This window comes from Poecilia reticulata, chromosome 3 (genome assembly GCF_904066995.2).
Source record: "Poecilia reticulata chromosome 3, P_reticulata-male-v2, whole genome shotgun sequence".
Lineage (NCBI taxonomy): Eukaryota > Metazoa > Chordata > Actinopteri > Cyprinodontiformes > Poeciliidae > Poecilia > Poecilia reticulata.
Genome location: NC_088832.1, coordinates 10858274 through 10878828, shown reverse-complemented (window position 1 = coordinate 10878828; position 20555 = coordinate 10858274). Strand labels below are relative to the sequence as shown.

At 41.3% G+C, this 20555-nt stretch overlaps 1 protein-coding gene across 6 annotated transcripts in view; it reads left to right on the top strand.

The window, feature by feature from the left end:
- The window catches only part of LOC103462106 (SKI family transcriptional corepressor 1 homolog-B), a 31426-nt gene that overhangs the window by 3629 nt on the left and 7242 nt on the right, over positions 1-20555 (top strand). For 2 of the 6 annotated variants that reach the window (XM_081605062.1, XM_081605061.1), the window contains exons 1-7: positions 12460-13651; positions 14569-16315; positions 16788-16872; positions 16969-17040; positions 17190-17252; positions 18020-18094; positions 18212-18286. In XM_081605062.1, coding sequence (XP_081461188.1) covers positions 14579-16315; positions 16788-16872; positions 16969-17040; positions 17190-17252; positions 18020-18094; positions 18212-18286 — 2107 coding nt within the window. In that variant the 5' untranslated portion in view covers positions 12460-13651; positions 14569-14578. Of the gene's footprint in view, positions 1-12458; positions 13652-14568; positions 16316-16787; positions 16873-16968; positions 17041-17189; positions 17253-18019; positions 18111-18211; positions 18300-18856; positions 18923-20555 lie in introns of those variants that run through there. The other 4 variants (XM_081605059.1, XM_081605060.1, XM_081605063.1 and 1 more) reach the window with 4 other exon arrangements.

Sequence of the window (20555 nt, the reverse complement as noted above, 5' to 3'; positions counted from 1 at the left end):
TATTTACATAATTCAATAATTTAATGTGCATTTAACGTTTCAAGACACATTTTCTCGTATTTATTTTGTGTACATTTTTAAGAAATGCCTTTAGATTTATAAGTCAATCATTAAACTACATATTTTTCTTACTTTTTTACAGAGACAAAATATTACAGTATGTCAACTCTGCTATTGACAGCAAAGAGTGAAAATAATTCTAACAGAGTAAATTATTTTTATTTCATTACATAAGCTACGTTAAAACACTAATACTTCAGATTGATATATTTAAAAATACACAAAGTGAAAGAATAAAACATTTATTTATTATACAGGGAACACTGGTCACAGGCAGGGCTTCAGTCTGCTGGTCACACTGGGAGAACTCCAATGACTTCTGAGACGTCCTGGTACACAGGCTAAAGCCACGAATAAAAGAGAAAAAAAGAGAAATTATCCAAAAAAAAGTGAAATGGAAAATACATATACGTTTCTTTCACATTCAGAAAAAAACATTTTCAGCATGTTGGGCTCCGACTCTAGCATCTTAATAGCTAAATACCGACATGGTGAAGCTGAGCTGGGAAACGGAGACTGAAGAAGAGCAGTTCCAGCTCTGATCCTGACTGATCTTTCCTCACAAAATCCCCTGGTTTTTAATGAACTTCCCTTCTAACAGCGGTTTTTCATCAGCTCTCTCATTAGTAAACAGCATGAAAACGTTTGCTGTTACGCCATCAGCGGTTATTTCGGGCCAATTTAGCTACATAGGAAATATTTTTCGGTTGTTTAGAAGCGAATTTCTGACTGCAAAGTCAAGTAATTCTGATCTTTCATCCTTACCTGTGAAAAGTAATGCCAATGAATCCAATTTGTTTCGTAAAACGGTTGAAACAAGTCCAGACAGCACAGGATAGTGATGGGCTATCTGAATCCAGGCTTGGAGTAAAAAGGGGGCGTGTCCGATGAAGCCCCGCTTCGTGGCTTGTCATCTTGCTGAAAACCACGTGACTGGCAACAAACGAGGCCTGGCATTGCATGGGTCACATGACTGCTTCATTTTGCGTGTCGGTTTTCAAAATAAAAGCGCTATGAGCCGTGCTGCAACATGGGTTGTTGTCCTTTTGGTCTCGCATCAGAGAATATTTGTCTTCAGTGGCCAAAATAAAATGAACATTGACCAACATATTTGATGTGTATTGATGATGGCACTCATCAAAATGTAATGTCTGTTACTGGTTTTCTCAATTGTAGATTGTTTTTTTTATGACTTTATATTTTTGTGATTTTATGAACTGCATTGTTGCTGAAATGTGCTACAGAAGTAAACTTGATTAATTGTCTGAAATGGAGCCAGTAAGAGGAAAATCTCTGACATGTGGGAATACTTTGAGATGATCGCTAACAATAAAATTCTTAGATAACAATAATTAACCCTCCACCTCCCAATTTCTCACCTTCTGCAAAGTTCCACTATTATTTGTAGTTTGATTAGCAAATGTATATCAGTCTTGCACAGCAGAAACAGATTTAATGGTGTTGCAGAACTAAAATTCAACATCTAGCCAAATATAAGGGATCAGAGCCAATTATAAATTCAAGAAAAAGTGAATGCCCCAACAGGCACTGCACTCCCAAGACACTAAAACATCAAATGTCTTTATTGTCAAATCAGTCTGACATAAAAGAAAACCCAACACAACCACTGACATTCAACATATACCAGGATTAGATTGGCTACAAATCATTTTAATAATTATAACATATGACAATTAAATATGGTTTAATTGATTCTCCTGTTACTAAATATGAGTTTGATGAAAACGTGACAATATTGCATTTACTAATTTTTGGAAGTATGATCCAACTGAGTGACAAAGCTGTTAAGTTTCACCAGCAGATGTCACTAGTGAGTCATGAATGAAGCATCGAGTAACGAACCTTTTTGCAAAGGAAAGGGCTGGAAAAGTTCATTGCTTCATGAGGTTTCATTTGCCCATCACTAGCAGCACAGGACTTAAGGAGCTCCGATTGCCCTGCTGCCACATAGAAGATGGCGGACGCTGTTACGTACGACGCAACGCTCCATAAGGCGTCAACGTATTTATTGTCTATGAGCTGTAGCCTTCGGCTAGCTGCCTAGCTTCCATCTAGGCGTTATGTTGCTTAGCAACCGTGACAACGTGAAACACAGAGCGCCGAAGAAAAAAAAACGGACTCGAAGTTTGTTTTTTTACTCTTTATTTCTGTAACATTCTTCACCTTTTGTAATAAAGGCTATTCCATAGAAAAAAATAAATCTGTCTGATTCTAAAATGTTTAAACAAGGAATGTAAGCAAATTATTCATTTTCAAATACTCTCCAGATCTCAGGATGTAAGACATTACAGTTAAGTAAAACTTATGTTTGAAGGCTTAGCTATTTCACTAAATTAAATACTTTAGTGAACCAAAAATCTTTTTACAGCTATTGTTACGCCCCTGTAAAGGGGAATAATGAACACACGGACACGATGTTACTGCTCTCATCTCCAGTGTTGTAATGATATTTCAAAACAGTTTCAGACATTACACTGTCACATATGCTGCCACACTAAAACAAACCTAGCAGACACACAGCTAGCACACACAGAACGCAGCTAGCCAAGAAGCTAAGGTGAGTATAGTAGCTCTTTCAAAAAAACCTATAATTATTACAGCCACCACAACGCTCCCTGTTCATTCAACAAACATTCTAAATAGCTTTAAAGTCACACCTTATATGTAAGTTGCTTTACCTGTAAAGGGGAATAATGAAAAGACGGACACGATGTTACTGCTCTCGTCTCCAGTGTTGTAATGGAGGAGCAGAAGCGTCGCGCTCCCTTACATCCGATCAGACAAAACCAATCGAGACTCGAACGATTAACAAACTCTTAAAACTTAAAATCTGAAAAGGTCGAACTGTTCAAGGATTATAAACAAACATAACCGGAAAAGCAACATTAAAGAAAATACATTATAAACTTAATTAAACTTAGGCTACTTTTTACTGTATCGACCTGTAGCGCTGAACTTGAAAGACCGATCGCAGATCACTAGATCTTGTTTTCCCTTTTAGTTATCTAAAATAGTTTTATAACCACTACACTATTACCTGGCTTAACATCTCTGTTTCACCTCCAGTCATAGAGGAAAACTATAGGGAGTTTTTAAAACGATTTGCCGGGAGACAAGCTTTTTCTCTCGATGTACCGAACCTGGAGCGCCCGGTCAACTGACAGCTGGCGAGGGGAGCTGGCTGTTAATGCAGCGGGAGCAGACATCTCCGAAAACGTCGTTGATGAACCGAGCAGATATTTGAGATCTATACATCTACAATCTCGCCTAAAATCATTTTGTGTAATTTTAAGTGTAATCCAGTAAAAAATAATTTTGCCGCCATTGCTGCTTTTCTGAATACCCGTTTTAAAGGATGCGGACCCTAAATTTGGACACAGCTGTTTTTTGTTCGACTCCCTCTACTGGTCTGGAGCACTTCCGTGTTCAGCACTTTTTGATTGCATCTTTTCTTTTGTTTGCTGCATTTCATTTGCTTTTTGTTTGCGTCTTTTTTTTTTGTTTTCTATATTTCATTTGCTTTTTGTTTGCGTCTCTTTTTTTGTTTGCATGTTTTCTCTGTTGCTGCGCATTTGCACCTGTCGGCCACCGTAACTCTCTTCTCTTCCTTGGCGTATTTAAAACCTGCCCATCATCTTTTTTTTCCTTTTTTTTTCCTCCATTGGTTTATCCGTCAGTTTTCCATGTTTTTTCCCCCCGTTGCCTTCTGAGATTATCCTCCGGGACTTTGCCAGTGTAAGTGTTCGTCTTTATTTAATTAAATATGTGTTCGGTGACCCCAGGTTCCGGTCTGAACTTTTGGTTCACCACCTTACGGGACAGAAGGATCAAGCAGAAGAAGGGGACCAGGTGTTATGCCCAGAAAAGCCCCCCTGCCCAAATTTGCATCCCCTGTCGCGGGAGCGCGCATCGCTCTAAGCTCTCGCATATTGACGAGGAAACGGATAAAAATATGACCGAAGAGGAAATTTTTAAGATATTTGTAACATTATCACGTTTCCTAACCATGTAATCCCTAATACGGTGGGTTTTATTTCGCAAATTATTTGAAATAAATACGGTTTTTACACTTTTATTGACACATATGAGTCGAACTTTTTTTCAGTCCGTGTCTGTTGTAAACGTTCTCCGCAAATGGTTTGAAATTCTCTGCTTTGTCTTTTGATATCATAATAGCTCAAAAGCATTACAACAGAGACCCATTATGTAGAACATTTTATATCATGCTTCACTTCTAGTCTGTTAATGTAGGAGGAAATGCAACTTAATTTATGAGCCTGAAAATATTGGCATCCGTCTTGTTGATATGAAACTTATAGCATTAGCTCAGAGAACAAGTGTAATTACGTAGAAGAGATTAAATCATTTCAACTCTTTATTTCCCCCAATTAGCACAGGGATGCATGTTTTGGCAATATAGATTTTGAGCCTGCCACAATATGCATCCCTTCTTTATTCCCCACAAATATTATCCTATCGATATAAAACATGTACCAGCAGTTCTTGGAACTACTCAGATTATGTAGAAAAAAATATTTCACTATTAACTCTTGAATTCTTTAAATTAGCACAGGGATGCATTTTTGGACAATATGGATTTCCAGCCTGCCAAAATATGCATCCCATATCTATTCCCCTCAAATATTATCCAATTGATTTAAAACTTATAACAGCAGTTCTTGGAGCTACTCTCATTATGTAGAAATAGTTATTTTACTTTTATCTCTTTATTTCTCAAAGTTGGCACAGGGATGCATTTTTGGGCAATATGGATTTCCAGCCTGCCAAAATATGCACCCCTCTCTATTCCCTTCAAATATTATCCTATTGATTTAAAACTTATACCAGCATTTCTTGGAGCTACTCTCATTATGTAGAAATAGTTATTTCATTCTTAACTCTTTAATTCTTCAAATTAGCACAGGGGTGCGTTTTTGGGCAATATCTCCAGCCTGCCAAAATATGCACCCCTCTCTATTCCCTTCAAATATTATCCTATTGATTTAAAACTTATACCAGCATTTCTTGGAGCTACTCTCATTATGTAGAAATAGTTATTTCATTCTTAACTCTTTAATTCTTCAAATTAGCACAGGGGTGCGTTTTTGGGCAATATCTCCAGCCTGCCAAAATATGCACCCCTCTCTATTCCCTTCAAATATTATCCTATTGATTTAAAACTTATACCAGCATTTCTTGGAGCTACTCTCATTATGTAGAAATAGTTATTTCATTCTTAACTCTTTAATTCTTCAAATTAGCACAGGGGTGCGTTTTTGGGCAATATCTCCAGCCTGCCAAAATATGCACCCCTCTCTATTCCCTTCAAATATTATCCTATTGATTTAAAACTTATACCAGCATTTCTTGGAGCTACTCTCATTATGTAGAAATAGTTATTTCATTCTTAACTCTTTAATTCTTCAAATTAGCACAGGGGTGCGTTTTTGGGCAATATCTCCAGCCTGCCAAAATATGCACCCCTCTCTATTCCCTTCAAATATTATCCTATTGATTTAAAACTTATACCAGCATTTCTTGGAGCTACTCTCATTATGTAGAAATAGTTATTTCATTCTTAACTCTTTAATTCTTCAAATTAGCACAGGGGTGCGTTTTTGGGCAAATTTCCAGCCTGCCAAAATATGCACCCCTCTCTATTCCCTTCAAATATTATCCTATTGATTTAAAACTTATACCAGCATTTCTTGGAGCTACCCTCTGCAGCACAGACGAAGAGCGCAGAGAGAAAAAAAAGCGACAGAGCGGCGAATCAGAGGGAAAAAAAAGAAATTACAAAAAAACGTCATATTTTGGCAGGCTGGAAATCCATATTGCCCAAAAATGCATCCCTGTGCCAACTTTGAGAAATAAAGAGTTAAGAATGAATTAACTATTTCTACATAATGAGAGTAGCTCCAAGAAATGCTGGTATAAGTTTTAAATCAATAGGATAATATTTGAAGGGAATAGAGAGGGGTGCATATTTTGGCAGGCTGGAGATATTGCCCAAAAACGCACCCCTGTGCTAATTTGAAGAATTAAAGAGTTAAGAATGAAATAACTATTTCTACATAATGAGAGTAGCTCCAAGAAATGCTGGTATAAGTTTTAAATCAATAGGATAATATTTGAAGGGAATAGAGAGGGGTGCATATTTTGGCAGGCTGGAAATCCATATTGCCCAAAAATGCATCCCTGTGCCAACTTTGAGAAATAAAGAGATAAAAGTAAAATAACTATTTCTACATAATGAGAGTAGCTCCAAGAACTGCTGTTATAAGTTTTAAATCAATTGGATAATATTTGAGGGGAATAGATATGGGATGCATATTTTGGCAGGCTGGAAATCCATATTGTCCAAAAATGCATCCCTGTGCTAATTTAAAGAATTCAAGAGTTAATAGTGAAATATTTTTTTCTACATAATCTGAGTAGTTCCAAGAACTGCTGGTACATGTTTTATATCGATAGGATAATATTTGTGGGGAATAAAGAAGGGATGCATATTGTGGCAGGCTCAAAATCTATATTGCCAAAACATGCATCCCTGTGCTAATTGGGGGAAATAAAGAGTTGAAATGATTTAATCTCTTCTACGTAATTACACTTGTTCTCTGAGCTAATGCTATAAGTTTCATATCAACAAGACGGATGCCAATATTTTCAGGCTCATAAATTAAGTTGCATTTCCTCCTACATTAACAGACTAGAAGTGAAGCATGATATAAAATGTTCTACATAATGGGTCTCTGTTGTAATGCTTTTGAGCTATTATGATATCAAAAGACAAAGCAGAGAATTTCAAACCATTTGCGGAGAACGTTTACAACAGACACGGACTGAAAAAAAGTTCGACTCATATGTGTCAATAAAAGTGTAAAAACCGTATTTATTTCAAATAATTTGCGAAATAAAACCCACCGTATTAGGGATTACATGGTTAGGAAACGTGATAATGTTACAAATATCTTAAAAATTTCCTCTTCGGTCATATTTTTATCCGTTTCCTCGTCAATATGCGAGAGCTTAGAGCGATGCGCGCTCCCGCGACAGGGGATGCAAATTTGGGCAGGGGGGCTTTTCTGGGCATAACACCGGCAGCAGGTGGAGGAGGTAGAGAGGATTATTTTTCCATGAATTTTTATTTTTTCCGACGAGCTCTTCAGCTACAGGAGAAAGACCTTTTTTCTTTGACGATCAACTGGAGGAGACTTTGTCTTTGAAAGAGACTCGATACAGGCATAAATTTGCCGGGATGTGGATACCTCACGCCCTCTAGATCAACTAAGCAGCCGCCTGGACCAGGCAGGCGCCTGCTGCCGGTGTTGAGCCGAAAAGCGCATGCCTGCTTGGGGTTGCATTCGCGGGAACGCGCATCGTTCAGAACTCCCGCATATTGATAAGAAAACGGATTAAAATATGACCGACGAGGCAACCTTTAAATATATTCTGTCAGCCTAAAAACGTATAAATAATGCATAAATTAAAGTGTTATGGGAGGGAGAAAAATCATGTTTTTGAGTAAATGTGTTTTCTTACATAACCAAGTTGTGCACTTTGTCATTAACGGCAGATGTAAATGTATTCTCACGCTGTGCCCTATTTGTACCCATATTTGTGTCTAACTGATCATATGAAAAGCGTGGCTGTTATGCAGCACTTAAACTGTTAAGCTGTTGGTAGATATAGTGGGGATTGTGGCACATAATTGCAAACTAAAGAGCAGAAAAACTATTCTTGAGACACTGACTCTTAAACGTTCGAATCAAACGTGGTGAGGTAAAAGGAGTCAAGAAAATTAATCTGCCAAAAAAAATAAAACATTTCAGATTTTTCATGGATAAGAAATATGTTAATGCTACAAATGTGGCACTGCGTGTTGTAGAGGGAAGCAAGCATCTCTCTAACATAGAAGCTGTAGTCCTCAACGCAGCTTTCCTGGGTTCGATTCCCAACCTTGAGATTTTTGCTGCATGGTTCCTCCTCAAGTCCCCTTTTTTTCTCTTCTTCTGCTGTTGCTGTGGTCCTCCTGTCTGCTTCAGCAGCTGTTCTAGTGACCTGCCATAATCTCGTCACCACCTATTCTTCCCGGTCTTGAGTTCCTTGCCAAAGTGATCCAGAATGATTCTCCTGAGGTTCCAATTCCTGAGCTTCATCACTGGTTCCAATGCCATTCCTCAGAGCTTCTCTAAGTGTGTCCCATTCTGCTGAGTTTCCTGCCCCAGAGCTTGATTCAGGGATCTCTAACCCTCTTGGCCGGCCAACCAACCAGACATTCTGTGAGGGTCTCCAGATTCCAGGTCAAATTCCTTTGCCCTCCAACACCTGTATCCTGAAACCTATCTGCTTTGCCACAAGCTTCCAAACTCCTGCATCACTGGCCTGCTAACCCTCTGCGCTGCCAGCCTCCAAGCTTCATCGGTCCATCACTGATCATCTGACTTTCATGGAGATGTACATGGCTTCAAGATCCCTGTTCCAAGATCCCTTCAAGGTTCCTAAATCGACGGTTCCTCAGCCTTCGTCACCAGCCATCACCTTGGCTCTTTGACATCAGTCTCACTGGTTACTATGTCACAGCTCGGTGTGGCATAGTAACCACACCAACATAAATCATCCGAACTAGCTATGTTGCAGGCCTACAGCAACCAAGGTGCTCTGCCTCTGGCCTCCTGACTTCAAGCTTATGCAGGAGTCTCATTTGTCCAGAGCTCTTGCCTCACTGGCTTGTAGTCTTCAAACTCTTTTGTCACTGATCTGCAGTTTCTAACCTTCCGTGCCACTGTCTCCAACAGCTCATATCTCCTGCTTCCCTGCGCTGCAGGTCACCACACTCTGAACTCCATTGCCACAAGCCACCAGACTCCACGCTCCTGTGTCACAGTCTTCCAGATTTTCTGTGCCGCATCATGCTAGACCTTCTGCTCTGCTGCCAGCCAAAAGCCTCCAAGTTCCTGTGCAGGTTGTCTCCAGACTTTCTCTGTCACCATGACCAGCCTCTCAGCCATCTCCACTGCCATCTACCTCCCAAGATTCTTCCAGGGTTCCTCTAGGGTTCCCCAGGCCGCATAGTCATCCAAATAAACATGATCTCATGTGTTGCTTTGGCTGTACAAACATCCACCGCAACTCTATTCCTCCTTGTGATGACTTACCAATTGTTCCCGAGAGCTCTGCTTTGTTTTTTGTTGTTTTTTGTTTGTTTTTCCTGCCATCCACCTTAAGCCCCCTGTAAAATTTTGTGTAAAATCTTTTTTTAGAAAAGGCACACGTCTCAATTTGAGGGAGCAGAAACAGATTTTAGTTGGCTCTAATTTAAAGTGAGCACCAGCCAAATCCGTCACACAGTGATCCCATGTGTTGATTTAACTAAGCTGCAGTCTGCAGGGAGCCCCGATGCTGATCACTCAGCCCAGCCTCGTTGTGTCACTCTTACCTGTCACAAACGCTTTGTGTGACATGTAAATTGTAGCATCAGATGATCTATGGATGCGCTCCCTGTGACCTATGGTGATAATACGTCTGGCTGGAGGAGGGGTAGGGTGGCGGTGGGGGACATAGATGGGGGCGCTCCGGGATATTGACCGTGCTTTGTTTGGAGATGCGTCTTCATTTGAAGCCGTCCGGGACCCTCATATTCCCAAACTCCCACCGAGCCGCGTCACCGCTTTGTATCGGCCCGATGACCTTTTTTTTTTTTTTTTTTTTTTTTTTTCTTCCAGAGCAGTCCGGCTTGATTAGCGCATCAGGCGGGACAATGAGCGGCCAGCCCTGTACACAGCCATTACCCGGATCCCTTTATCAATGTCCTGTAATTAAAATGTCACCGTTTAATTTTCGAGCCATCGCTTTCCTCTCGGCGGAGTCTTTCCTCCAATAAAAAGTGCAATCGAAATGCTCTTTTAACTGGAAACAAAAAGAGAGACGGAGAAAGCGTTTAAGAGAGCCGAGCAGAGGGGGATCAATAGGCCCTTTAGTCCAAGAGGAGGATTGATTGGCCTCTAAAATGGGATTTATAGGGGTCATGGTTTTATGGGGTGCTGATACAACTGTTAATTATAAAACATTTGGCTGCAATTGCTGCTGTTATTAAACCTGTCCTGGTTGAGCTGGGCTTGATTGATCCTTTTACATCATATGGCAAAAAAAAAAATAAGATAACAAAATGCGGAAGAAGTGAGCATGCACATTATTATTATTGTTATTAAAACGTGTGCATTCATTTAGTTTTCATGGATGCGCAAAAAAAGTTTTAAATCAAAGCGCAGTGGCAATCAGGTGAAGTTAGGGGTGTAAACAGACAGGGGCGCTACCAAGGAGGAGCCAGGGAGGCCAGTGGCCCCTTCTACACATAAGGTGGTCAGTGTTGTAGTATTTTTCTATTTATTGAATATCAGACTGGAGAGGAGGAACTTTTAAAAAATGAAATTTTATTTATTTTTTTAGTAATATTAACTTTTGTCCTCTTTGTTTTGTTTTTGTGTGCCTTTTTTTTTTTTTTTTTTTTGCTACCCACTTTCAAAGTTCGGCTATGATTTTAGGTCATCCAGCAACCTCAACATCCATCTTCTGGATGCGGCCCTATCTTCAGAGGCGGAGTGTTGTTAATAATAATAAATAATAAAAAAAATATGCATATTTTTTTATTTGTTGTGTAGCTGGACAGTTTTCTGCGTAGCATCAAAAGCAAAAGACCACCTAACATCTTTGCTTTTATATCATCAGAAATGAGAGGTAACCGCTTGAGCCTTTCTTAGTACAACACAAAAGGGGGAATAAATAAAAAAAATTGATAAAGGTTAAGGAGAAGGGGGTAGGAAAAGCAGAAGAGCACAGGTAGTCGCCAAATAGTTTTATTCATCAGCTTTCCAGGGAAATGGAGCCTCATTTCTTCCATTTGAGCGTCGTGCTGCAGCTCACCTGCTGGGTTTGGACAGACACCTGAAGGCGCGTTTCTCCTCCAGGTTAAAAGCTTTCTGCTGAGTGCATATCAATGAGGCCGGGGTAATTTGTATCCAACAGGAATAATAAAGGGTGCTCGCGTAAAATTACCGCTGAAATGTCTCTAATTAAAAACTCCTCGCTGCTGATCTGCGGCCGCGTCAGCTCACGTTTCTCCCGGAATAAGCGGCGACAAAAGGCTGCATTCAGCTCGGCGGCCTAAATAATTAAAAGGAGAGGAATAATTACAGTATAAAATTGTAATTATTAGGAGGGGTTGGGGGAGAGGGGCTGCGGGGGCCTCTCCATGGCGAAAGAGGAGAGGATGCGCTTATAGGATCAGGTTCGGCATCAATATTGCAGGGAGGTAAGAGAGAGAGAGAGAAAAAAAGGCTGCACGCCACGCAGGCTGATGACACTTCATACGCTCTCATCTCTCCAGGAACACTCTGTACGCTCCCTTCAGCGCAATGAGTGACAACGTGAGGGGGGTTCTTGTTGTTTTTATCAAACCGTCCGAAACAACCCACTCGTTTTGCATCTGTTAACAAATTCGCTGTGTGTGCAGGGCCGGTCAGAGCTCAGAGCCTTTAAGGGGTCTGCTTTGCTCTCTGCCCCCCCCCTCCCCCCCCCAGAACCCACCACCTTCCATTCAAACGTGTTACAAAAAGCCACTTAAAGCAAATGACAATTTATTGTTCTGTAGACTTAACGCATGATGGAGCCATTAGAAGAACTTTTTCGGCTGACCGAATGTCTCGATATTTCATATTGCATAAATGGCAAACTGAATAGCCGCTGTAAACAATATCTGTATAATGGTTCTTTTAAAAAATTCTTCTTTGCATAACATCTTTTGGTGGGTAGTAGTTTGACCCACCAAAACCGGTCTGTTTGAAAAGAACAGAAATGGTTGAAAACTGGGCACAATACATGGATTTCAATTATACGTTAGGAACAATACCAGTTAAAAATAAAAATGGGGAAGGGGAAAACTGACCCAGATATATTTGGAGCACTTCATCCAGATGTTCTGCATCACTGTTAAAAAATATGTACAAAAAAAAAAAAAAAAAAAAAAAAACACCTTGGCTCATCACTAATAGTTTTTACCCCAAAACAAAGAAACTCAAAAAGATTAACTTATGTGTCACATTGTCTAATTACTTAACATTATCTTACAATAAATAATAAACATATGTTTGATATATTTAACCCATTTGGTATGTTTTAGGTCATTTTATCAATGAAGATTAATTCATTTTTCACCAGAAAGAAATGCTACAAAGTGCTGTAATGATTTTTTTTTCATTTTTTATCTGCTATTTTCTGTTTATGGTTGCAGCATGCAAGTCTTTTTTTAATCTATTTATTTATTTATTTATTTATTTATTTATTTATTAGTGGTCTGAGCCCCCCCCCCCCCCCACACCCCCATGTGATCACCCCTTTGAAAGACTTTCTAGGGACACCCCTGCATTTCATATCAATAGAGTGTCTTCATACGAATAAAAAACCGCCTAAAACGACCTCACCTTTTAACATTTTCTTCACTGTGGTTCATGTCGATGGGGAACATTAACCGGCTTCATCCAGTTTATTATTTGCAATAAGTCAAAACTCAACCTGCTTAAATTTCCACGCATCTGTCTTAGATTAGCATCCATCCTTCCTTTCAGCCTCCGTTTTTCTTTTTTTTCTTTTTTTTTTTTCTTTTTTTTTTTCTTTTTTTTTATATCCCTGAAGCTGCAGACGGTTTTTATGCGTGGCGAGCGTGGAAACCTGACAGATGGCCGAGTAACTTGATAAATAATCCTGGGCCTTTTTGGTGTTCTTTCTGCCCTCCGCAGCGCAACGCGTGCTGCAACTCGCTTTGACTCTGGGAGCAAATTACGCAAGATGCACAATCGCAACCGAGCTGATCCTTAATGCAAATGAAATGCTATGATCAGTTTGACCCCAGCGGGGCCTCCAGAGGGTCCTCACTAAAGTAGAGTTTAAAGGAGCCGCTTGACATGTTGCCCACTTGATTGCATCTCCGTAGATGCTATACATTTCTGATAAACTGTCTTATAATTCGTTTTTTTTTTTTTTTGTTTATTTGACTCGAATTAGCAGGAATTAACGATAATCTCAAGGCCAAATTTCTCCCAATATGGGGTCAGCGGGGGCTTAATTGGGAATTATCCCTCTATCATCTTTGTGAGTCAAAAATTGTGAATTATCCAAAGTGTCGTGCAGCTCAGCGTGTGTTTATGTGTGCGTTAGAGGAGGGGAGGCAGAGAGGGAGAGCTATTACACATCAGCATGACAGCAGGGAGAGGAGGAGGAGGAGGAGGAGGAGGAGAGAGGTGCCATGTGCTTCCTGTCTACACGCCATTCACCTCCCTGAGCTCCAACAGGATGGAGGTCCTGTGCGCCGCTGCTGCTGCTTCACGCATTTCAGCCAACTGACATAAAGTTCACACTCTGCGGTGTTTTGTCCTCTGTTTTTTTTTATCGTCGTTTCTATTCGGACACATTAATCTTGAAATTTCATCTCCTTCTCATTATTATTATTTTTTTTGTTTTGTTTTATTATTTTTCCACTCTGATCATCGCTGGGGTGTTTTTTCGGGAGAGAAAGGTACGTCGTTTTATTTTCATAAAATTTTTTCTCTTTAAATTCAATTAACTAAAAAGAAAAAAAACATATCAGTGTCTAGATGTGTTTTGTTGCTATCTCAAGCACGAATCGAGTTTGGAGCATGCGTGCATTTTGATTCTAAAAAAAAAAAAAAAAAAAAAACTGTTACTCAGCCATTAAACTTTAATGAAAAACCTGCATGAGAGATCTCCGCGGCCTACATTACGCCGTCAGTAAGGCGCAGGTGAACGTGAGAGAGGCCCGCTCCAACCTAATTCCCGGCTACTGTCTGAGGCTAATCTGCACTGAAGCTTTAATTATATATAGGGCTGGTCTTTTATTAACAATGCGGGGACGCACGCTTGGATCCGTGTAATTACCAGAAAAGCAGCTTACAGTTGCTCTTTTCCTCTCCGCTAAGCGCATTGGCGCAGCTCAGGCTGCATTCTCCTTCTGTCCTTTTCCGTGTGTAAGGATCTTATGTGACTCTTAAGTAGCTGCTCCGTAAGTGCTGAGCCGATTTGAAGATAAGGGGAGCAGGAGAGGTCCTCCTTCCACGCAGGAGGTCACCCAAAAAAAAAAAAAGAAAAGAAAGAAAAAAGAAATCCGGTAGAGGAGGCCGGACGCGCAGAAGAAGGGCTCAGACTGATTTCACTTTCGCAGTTATTAAACTATTATTATTATTATTACTAATAATTATTAATATTATTATAATTTCGTATTAATGGAATTATTAGTGTTTTTATTTGCATATTGATTACTTATTTAGATTTAAATTGGCAAAAACAAAATGCTTATGATTAAATAATTGATATAATTACATTTAGTGTTGTTTTTTTCTATATACCTATAAAAAAAATAGTTGTACACCTTTTTCCCGCTAAGCTAAATTTCAGCACTTCATCTTTGACCGTCAGGCTTCCAGGGATGGAGTCGATGCCCGGACATCTTGGAGACGCGGGACGAGACGCCAGCTCTTCCCCGAGTTTGAAGCAGGACGCTCAGAGCTTTTCCAGCCCAAACTCCCTCAAACCGAACCAAGTGAGTGAGACCTCCCTGTACGGGGTGCCCATCGTGTCTCTGGTCATAGATGGGAAAGAGAGACTCTGCCTGGCGCAGATTTCCAACACCCTGCTGAAGAACTACAGCTACAACGAGATCCACAACCGCCGCGTGGCTCTGGGCATCACCTGCGTGCAGTGCACGCCCGTCCAGCTGGAGCTCCTGCGGCGCGCCGGGGCGATGCCCATCTCGTCCAGGCGCTGCGGCATGATCACCAAACGGGAGGCCGAGCGGCTCTGCAAGTCGTTCCTGGGGGCGCACAGCCCCCCGAAGCTGCCGGAGAATTTCGCCTTTGACGTGTCACACGATTGCGCGTGGGGCTGCAGAGGCAGCTTCATCCCCGCCAGATACAACAGCTCCAGGGCGAAGTGCATCAAATGCAGCTTTTGCAACATGTATTTCTCCCCGAACAAGTTCATCTTTCACTCCCACCGCACCCCGGAGTCCAAGTACCTGCAGCCGGACGCGGCAAACTTCAATTCGTGGAGACGACACCTGAAACTGACGGAAAAGAAGCCGTCTGAGGATATAAACCACGCGTGGGAGGACGTTAAGGCCATGTTCAACGGGGGGAGTAGGAAAAGGACTCTGCCCATGAGCGGGTCGGGGATGTCCTCGTCGCTGAAGTCGCAGGCCTCGTCCAGCTTGGCTCCAACTAGCTCCCCTGAGATCCCTCACAAAACTTTACGGTGCGACGAGGAGCAGGGAAGCAATAACTTAAGCTTGGCGGGCGGCGCGCGGAGCTACCCGGTCATCCCGGTGCCCAGCAAGAGCTTTGGCATGCTCCAGAAGATCCCCCCACCCCTGTTCCCTCCCCACCCGTATGGCTTCCCCAGCTACGGGCTGTGTCAGAAAAAGAGCGACGGGGTGACTGACGGTAGCAAGCCCGGTGTTCCCGGGGTGTTTTGGCCCGGCGCAAAGGACACCCTTTACCCAGCTTTCCCCATGTTCTGGCCCGCAGCCGGTGGGCTCCCCATGCCGCCCTATCCGGGCTCCCCGCCCAAGCCTCCGGCAGAGCGTCCGGGCGTCCGGCAAGCTGAGTTGGACCTGTCTGACCAAAGCGACCGGGGCGCAAACACACCCAAAGACACAACCCCGCACCCCCACCACGAGCGCAGCCCCAGCTCCCAATCCTCCTCCACCAGGAACGACGAGGATAAGTCCGGGGACGAGGCCTCCCAGAGGAAGATCAGCTACATCTCGGCCTTCAGGCCCGTGGTCAAAGACGCGGAGACCATCGCCAAACTCTACGGCAACCGGGACGGGTTCGGCGTGCGCCCGGGCTACCTGTCCCCGGATTTCATCAGCGAGAGCTCCAGCTACAGGTCGGCTTCTCCGGACAGGGACAGCGTGGTGGACGACGAAGACGACGACCCGGACGTGGACGTAGAGTCCAACCGGGGTCCAGAGGAAGAGGAGTCGATCCTGATCTCCCCCGGTGGGGACCCGCGGGGTTCCCCCGCTCTCGAGCGGGTCTGTTCTGTTGCCGAGGAGGCCCAGGAGCGGCCCGACGGCGCCTCCAGCCCCGGGGCATCTGGGGCATCACCGCAGGGCTCGTCGGATGAGGACCGGCAGATGCGCAACGGCTCCCCTCTTCATGAGGTGAGATTGGATGAAATGAAGCTTTAATGATCCCCGGAGGGAAAGTTGGACTGAAGCAGCGGGGGTAAATATGATAGAAATGGTGACCAGCATAGACTTAATCAAAGGCAATTGGCCTTTGCACTTTACAAAACAGAGATAAAATGACCTGCTCTTGAGCAAGGAAGCAGGACTGTTATTATTATTTTTATTATTTAAATATAACATATATTTTAAACAACCACAACGACGTTTTTTTTAATTATTATTATTATTTCAACGAACCTGGTCAATTTTGGATCACAGGTTAAATTATAGCCCAAACAGGCCAACACTTACTAGTCATAATTTTAAATAAAAAGCTTTAATTATTATTATTATTTTTAAAAACAAAGCTTTTTTTTTCGCTTTTTTTCCTTTTTTCGCCCCCTGAATGGCTGCAATTATGTGAAGAACCGCCGCAAATAGCGTGTAATTGCTGTCTGTTTTGCAGGTGTACCCACATGAAAAGGACGGCCCGGTGCTCCTCCTGAACCAGCCTCCTTCCTACGGCTCCAAGCAGTCCAGCAGACCCAGCGGTAAAATTATTGATCCAATTCATTACCGGCTGTTTATTCGAGCACATTTTGAGCAGCCTTTTAAGCCAAGACAATTGTCCTCCTGCTTATGTCCAGGCGTCCATCACATGACCGAAATACAAACGCAGCGCGGTTCAGCGTCCTACCCAGAGCAGAAGGACAGACAAGGTTTTAAAGTATCCTCTTGTGTATTTCCCGATAAATACGATTAATTGTTTAAAACTAAAAGCTTGAAATCATCAAATTCTTTAGTTGTTTTTTTTAATAAAGGCATTATTTTAAATTTATGTGATTTATTTTTAATGGTTTATTTGCAGGTGATGGAGCTTTACGCATCGACATCAGCGTCCATGAGAGAGATCTGGAGAATATGGCCAAAGGTAGGAAGCGCTTTAAGCCTCACAATATTAAAGTTAACACATTATCCGCAATAATTCACAACGTAGCAACAATTTGAACGGGGCTAATCTTATTTCCTCGTTTTTATTTTTGATCGTTTACATTTACGAAGCGAAACTGGGGCCCCTTAGCGATTTAAACAAATCCAGCGCGCGTGTGAATAAAATTAACTCACAGATTTCCACCTGATTTGAAATGAAGCCGCTAAAGACGCACGCGCCCGAGTCTCCCGAATGCGAATTTGCATTTTATAGGCCTACAGTGTTTCCATAGTTGTTAACCACTTAATCACGAGATGTAGGAGTTTTGACTTATTATTGTAAGGGGAAATCGTTTAGAGGCTATTAATATTTTAACGAACAGAGCCATAACCCCGAGGCGCGGCAGCTAATTATTTTACAACGCTTGGAAAAACCCTGGGACTCCGTTATTATCGTCTCCACCTCCAGGCAATGCATGGCAATTACTGCGGCAGCCTGCGAGAGAGAGAGAGAGAGAGAGAGAGGGGAGCAATGGTTGTTATCAAGGATGGAGACACACCTGAAGTCGCTTTACTGCGCGGGCTCCAACAGATCCTTATGAGTAGAAAAAAATAGGATGTGAATTTGATCAGGTGTGTGTGTGTGTGTGTGTGTGTGTGTGTGTGCGTGTGTGTGTGTGTGTGTGTGTGTGTGTGTGTGTGTTTAACTGTATTAGTATGTGGAGATGCGATGGGATCATCCGTCTTGATGCTAATGTCTCTTTCCAGAGGAGTTGCAGAAGCAGCTGGTGGAGCAAGTGGAGCTGAGGAAGAAGCTGGAGAGAGAATTTCAGCATCTGAAAGGTATGAGGGGCAAAAAGTGAGTGTATTCAGCGAGCTAAGAGTTGTTAGAAAGAAAAAACAAATCAAGACGCAGAACGAGTCGTCTATCCATACGATGAGGTTCCTTGTTCTCTTCAGATAATTTCCAGGATCAAATGAAGCGTGAGCTTTCCTACAGAGAGGAGATGGTCCAGCAGCTGCAGATTGTTCGAGGTGGGTCTCTTTGGCAAGCAGATTCAGATCGGTCCTCCCTTAAGTTAAAGTAACACAACTCCTTTTGGTTAATCCAGCTAGCTTCTCATGCTCATAAAAGGAAAAAGTGACACTTGCATATTTGAAAAATTAACACATGAAGTTGAGTTGTTTTTTTTCTCCACTTTTATTTATTGTTTTGTGCCGTGGTTGAGGGGATTAATGGACATCCAAAGGTGAAAACTGAAACCACATTGTTTTGCTTGCAAATGTTATTTTCTCCTAAATCATGCTCTGGAAAATTGAATAGACAGACCATTATGTAGCTCTGTATCGGTTACATGCAGTAGACATCAACTAATGCCACCCGTTAAAGGATTGGTTTAATGTTACAGTCGTTTAAATACAGGGTTCAAGTACACAGAGGGGTCACTCTAAATACCACAGGGGCAAACGGCGCACATTACACTCCTCCACATAATGCTCACGATTTTATTTTTATTTTTCTTACTCTCCTCAGTAATCCTTTTTGACCAGTTATTTTACTTCTTTATTTTTTCTTTTATTCTTGTTATTTTTTATTTTTAATAGACACTTTGTGCAGCGAGTTGGACCAAGAGAGAAAGGCTCGTTATGCAATACAGCAGAAGCTGAAAGGTAAACTTGATCCGGTCCACAGGGAGAAAACAATATTCACATTTTACCCACAAGCTCTAATAAATATGCAAGTGCTACTTTTTTAAAATTATTATTATTATTTTTCAGTCAGCATCTCAGTGGTCAGTATTTACTGTAAGGAAGAGTTAAAGTGCAGCCTCTTGTTTTTCAAGCCTGTCTCCAGTCGGTACTCGTAGTAGTGGAAAGCACTACAATATTTATTCCTTTGTTTTATAACGGCTGGAAAGTATTTTTATTGTGAAGGGGGAAAAAAAACGCTCAAACAAAGATAATCTGATTTAATAAAATCACCCCATCAGTTGTTTAGAGTGATTTATTTATTTATTATTTTACAGGAAATTGAATGTCTGAGATCTGACCTGAGCTTAGCTAATCGGTGTATCATTCATTTCCCTTCAAAATCAAAATGTGTTTCTGCGTGGGGAAAATATTGCAAAAACCACGTGCAATTTATAAACCAAATTAAACAAAATGTGATCATTGTAAGTGTGGCAGCTGTCATTAGATGAACATACAAAACAACCAATTATGACAGATTTCTCCTCTTATTTTTGGTGCTTGTCTGATTCCATCACCTTATCTCTTCTCCTTCTTCTTCTTCTGAGCTGCTGTTCCGGCTCCCAGTGGAGAGTCAGCTCTACTTCCCACTGCTTCATTAGATGCATAAAAATTCTAATCAGCTCCTATTCTGTTACACCTTTGGTGACATTTGCTTTAAAGTATGTACTACTTGGCTAAAATTTTTCCCTTTTAATTACATCAATTGTATTTTTTCTTTCTCTTTGGGTATTATATTTATTTACACGTTAATTAGATACCATTATAAAAAAAGAAGTGCTGTTTCTCCACCAAAAGCCAAAAAGCAGCAAATATTTCATAAAATCCAGCCAACTAAAACACTGCCATGTGCGATGGTACTGATGCTGAACGATGAAACTGGATGGAGTAAAATGGTCATTTCTTGTGAAATCATAATCATCTCATAACTGGGGAAAAACAAACCCTGTTTTCTCACAATAACACCTGCTTAGCTGGAAAGATGAACTTTATGACGGGTTTGGTCGACGTTTCGGACAACAACAGAGCTTCAAGATCTTTGTTGAGACTCCCGTTGACAGGAGGAACAAACTCTCCCATTTTTTTTAATATAATAAAATTTGTTATTCTTTGTCTAAGAAAAAGAAGAAACTGGGCGACTAAAGAAAGGAAAAGAATCTGAAAGCTCAAGTTTAAAAGAATAATTGTTTAATGGTTAAACTTTCTGTACTTGCACGGTTCAGGTGGTTGCATTGCAAAATCGCTAAACAATATTGGTATTGAAAGAAACCATGTATGAAAAAGTCTGTCCGATTAGTTTATAAAACCCGAGTATGTGACAAAAATTAATGAATGACACTGACATTATTTGGAGCCTAACGATTAATCGAAGTTGCCAGTCGACGTCGTTTCTGAATAACAGGTGAAAAAACGCTTTAATCTGCTAAAACATTAAAACTCTTATGTCCACAGACAGGAAAGCACAAGCCTCACTAAAATAAAATAAAATACAATACAATAAAATAATCAAAGGTCCCCCTTCAAGAGCAAGTTGGTTGGAAAGTGTTAATCACCG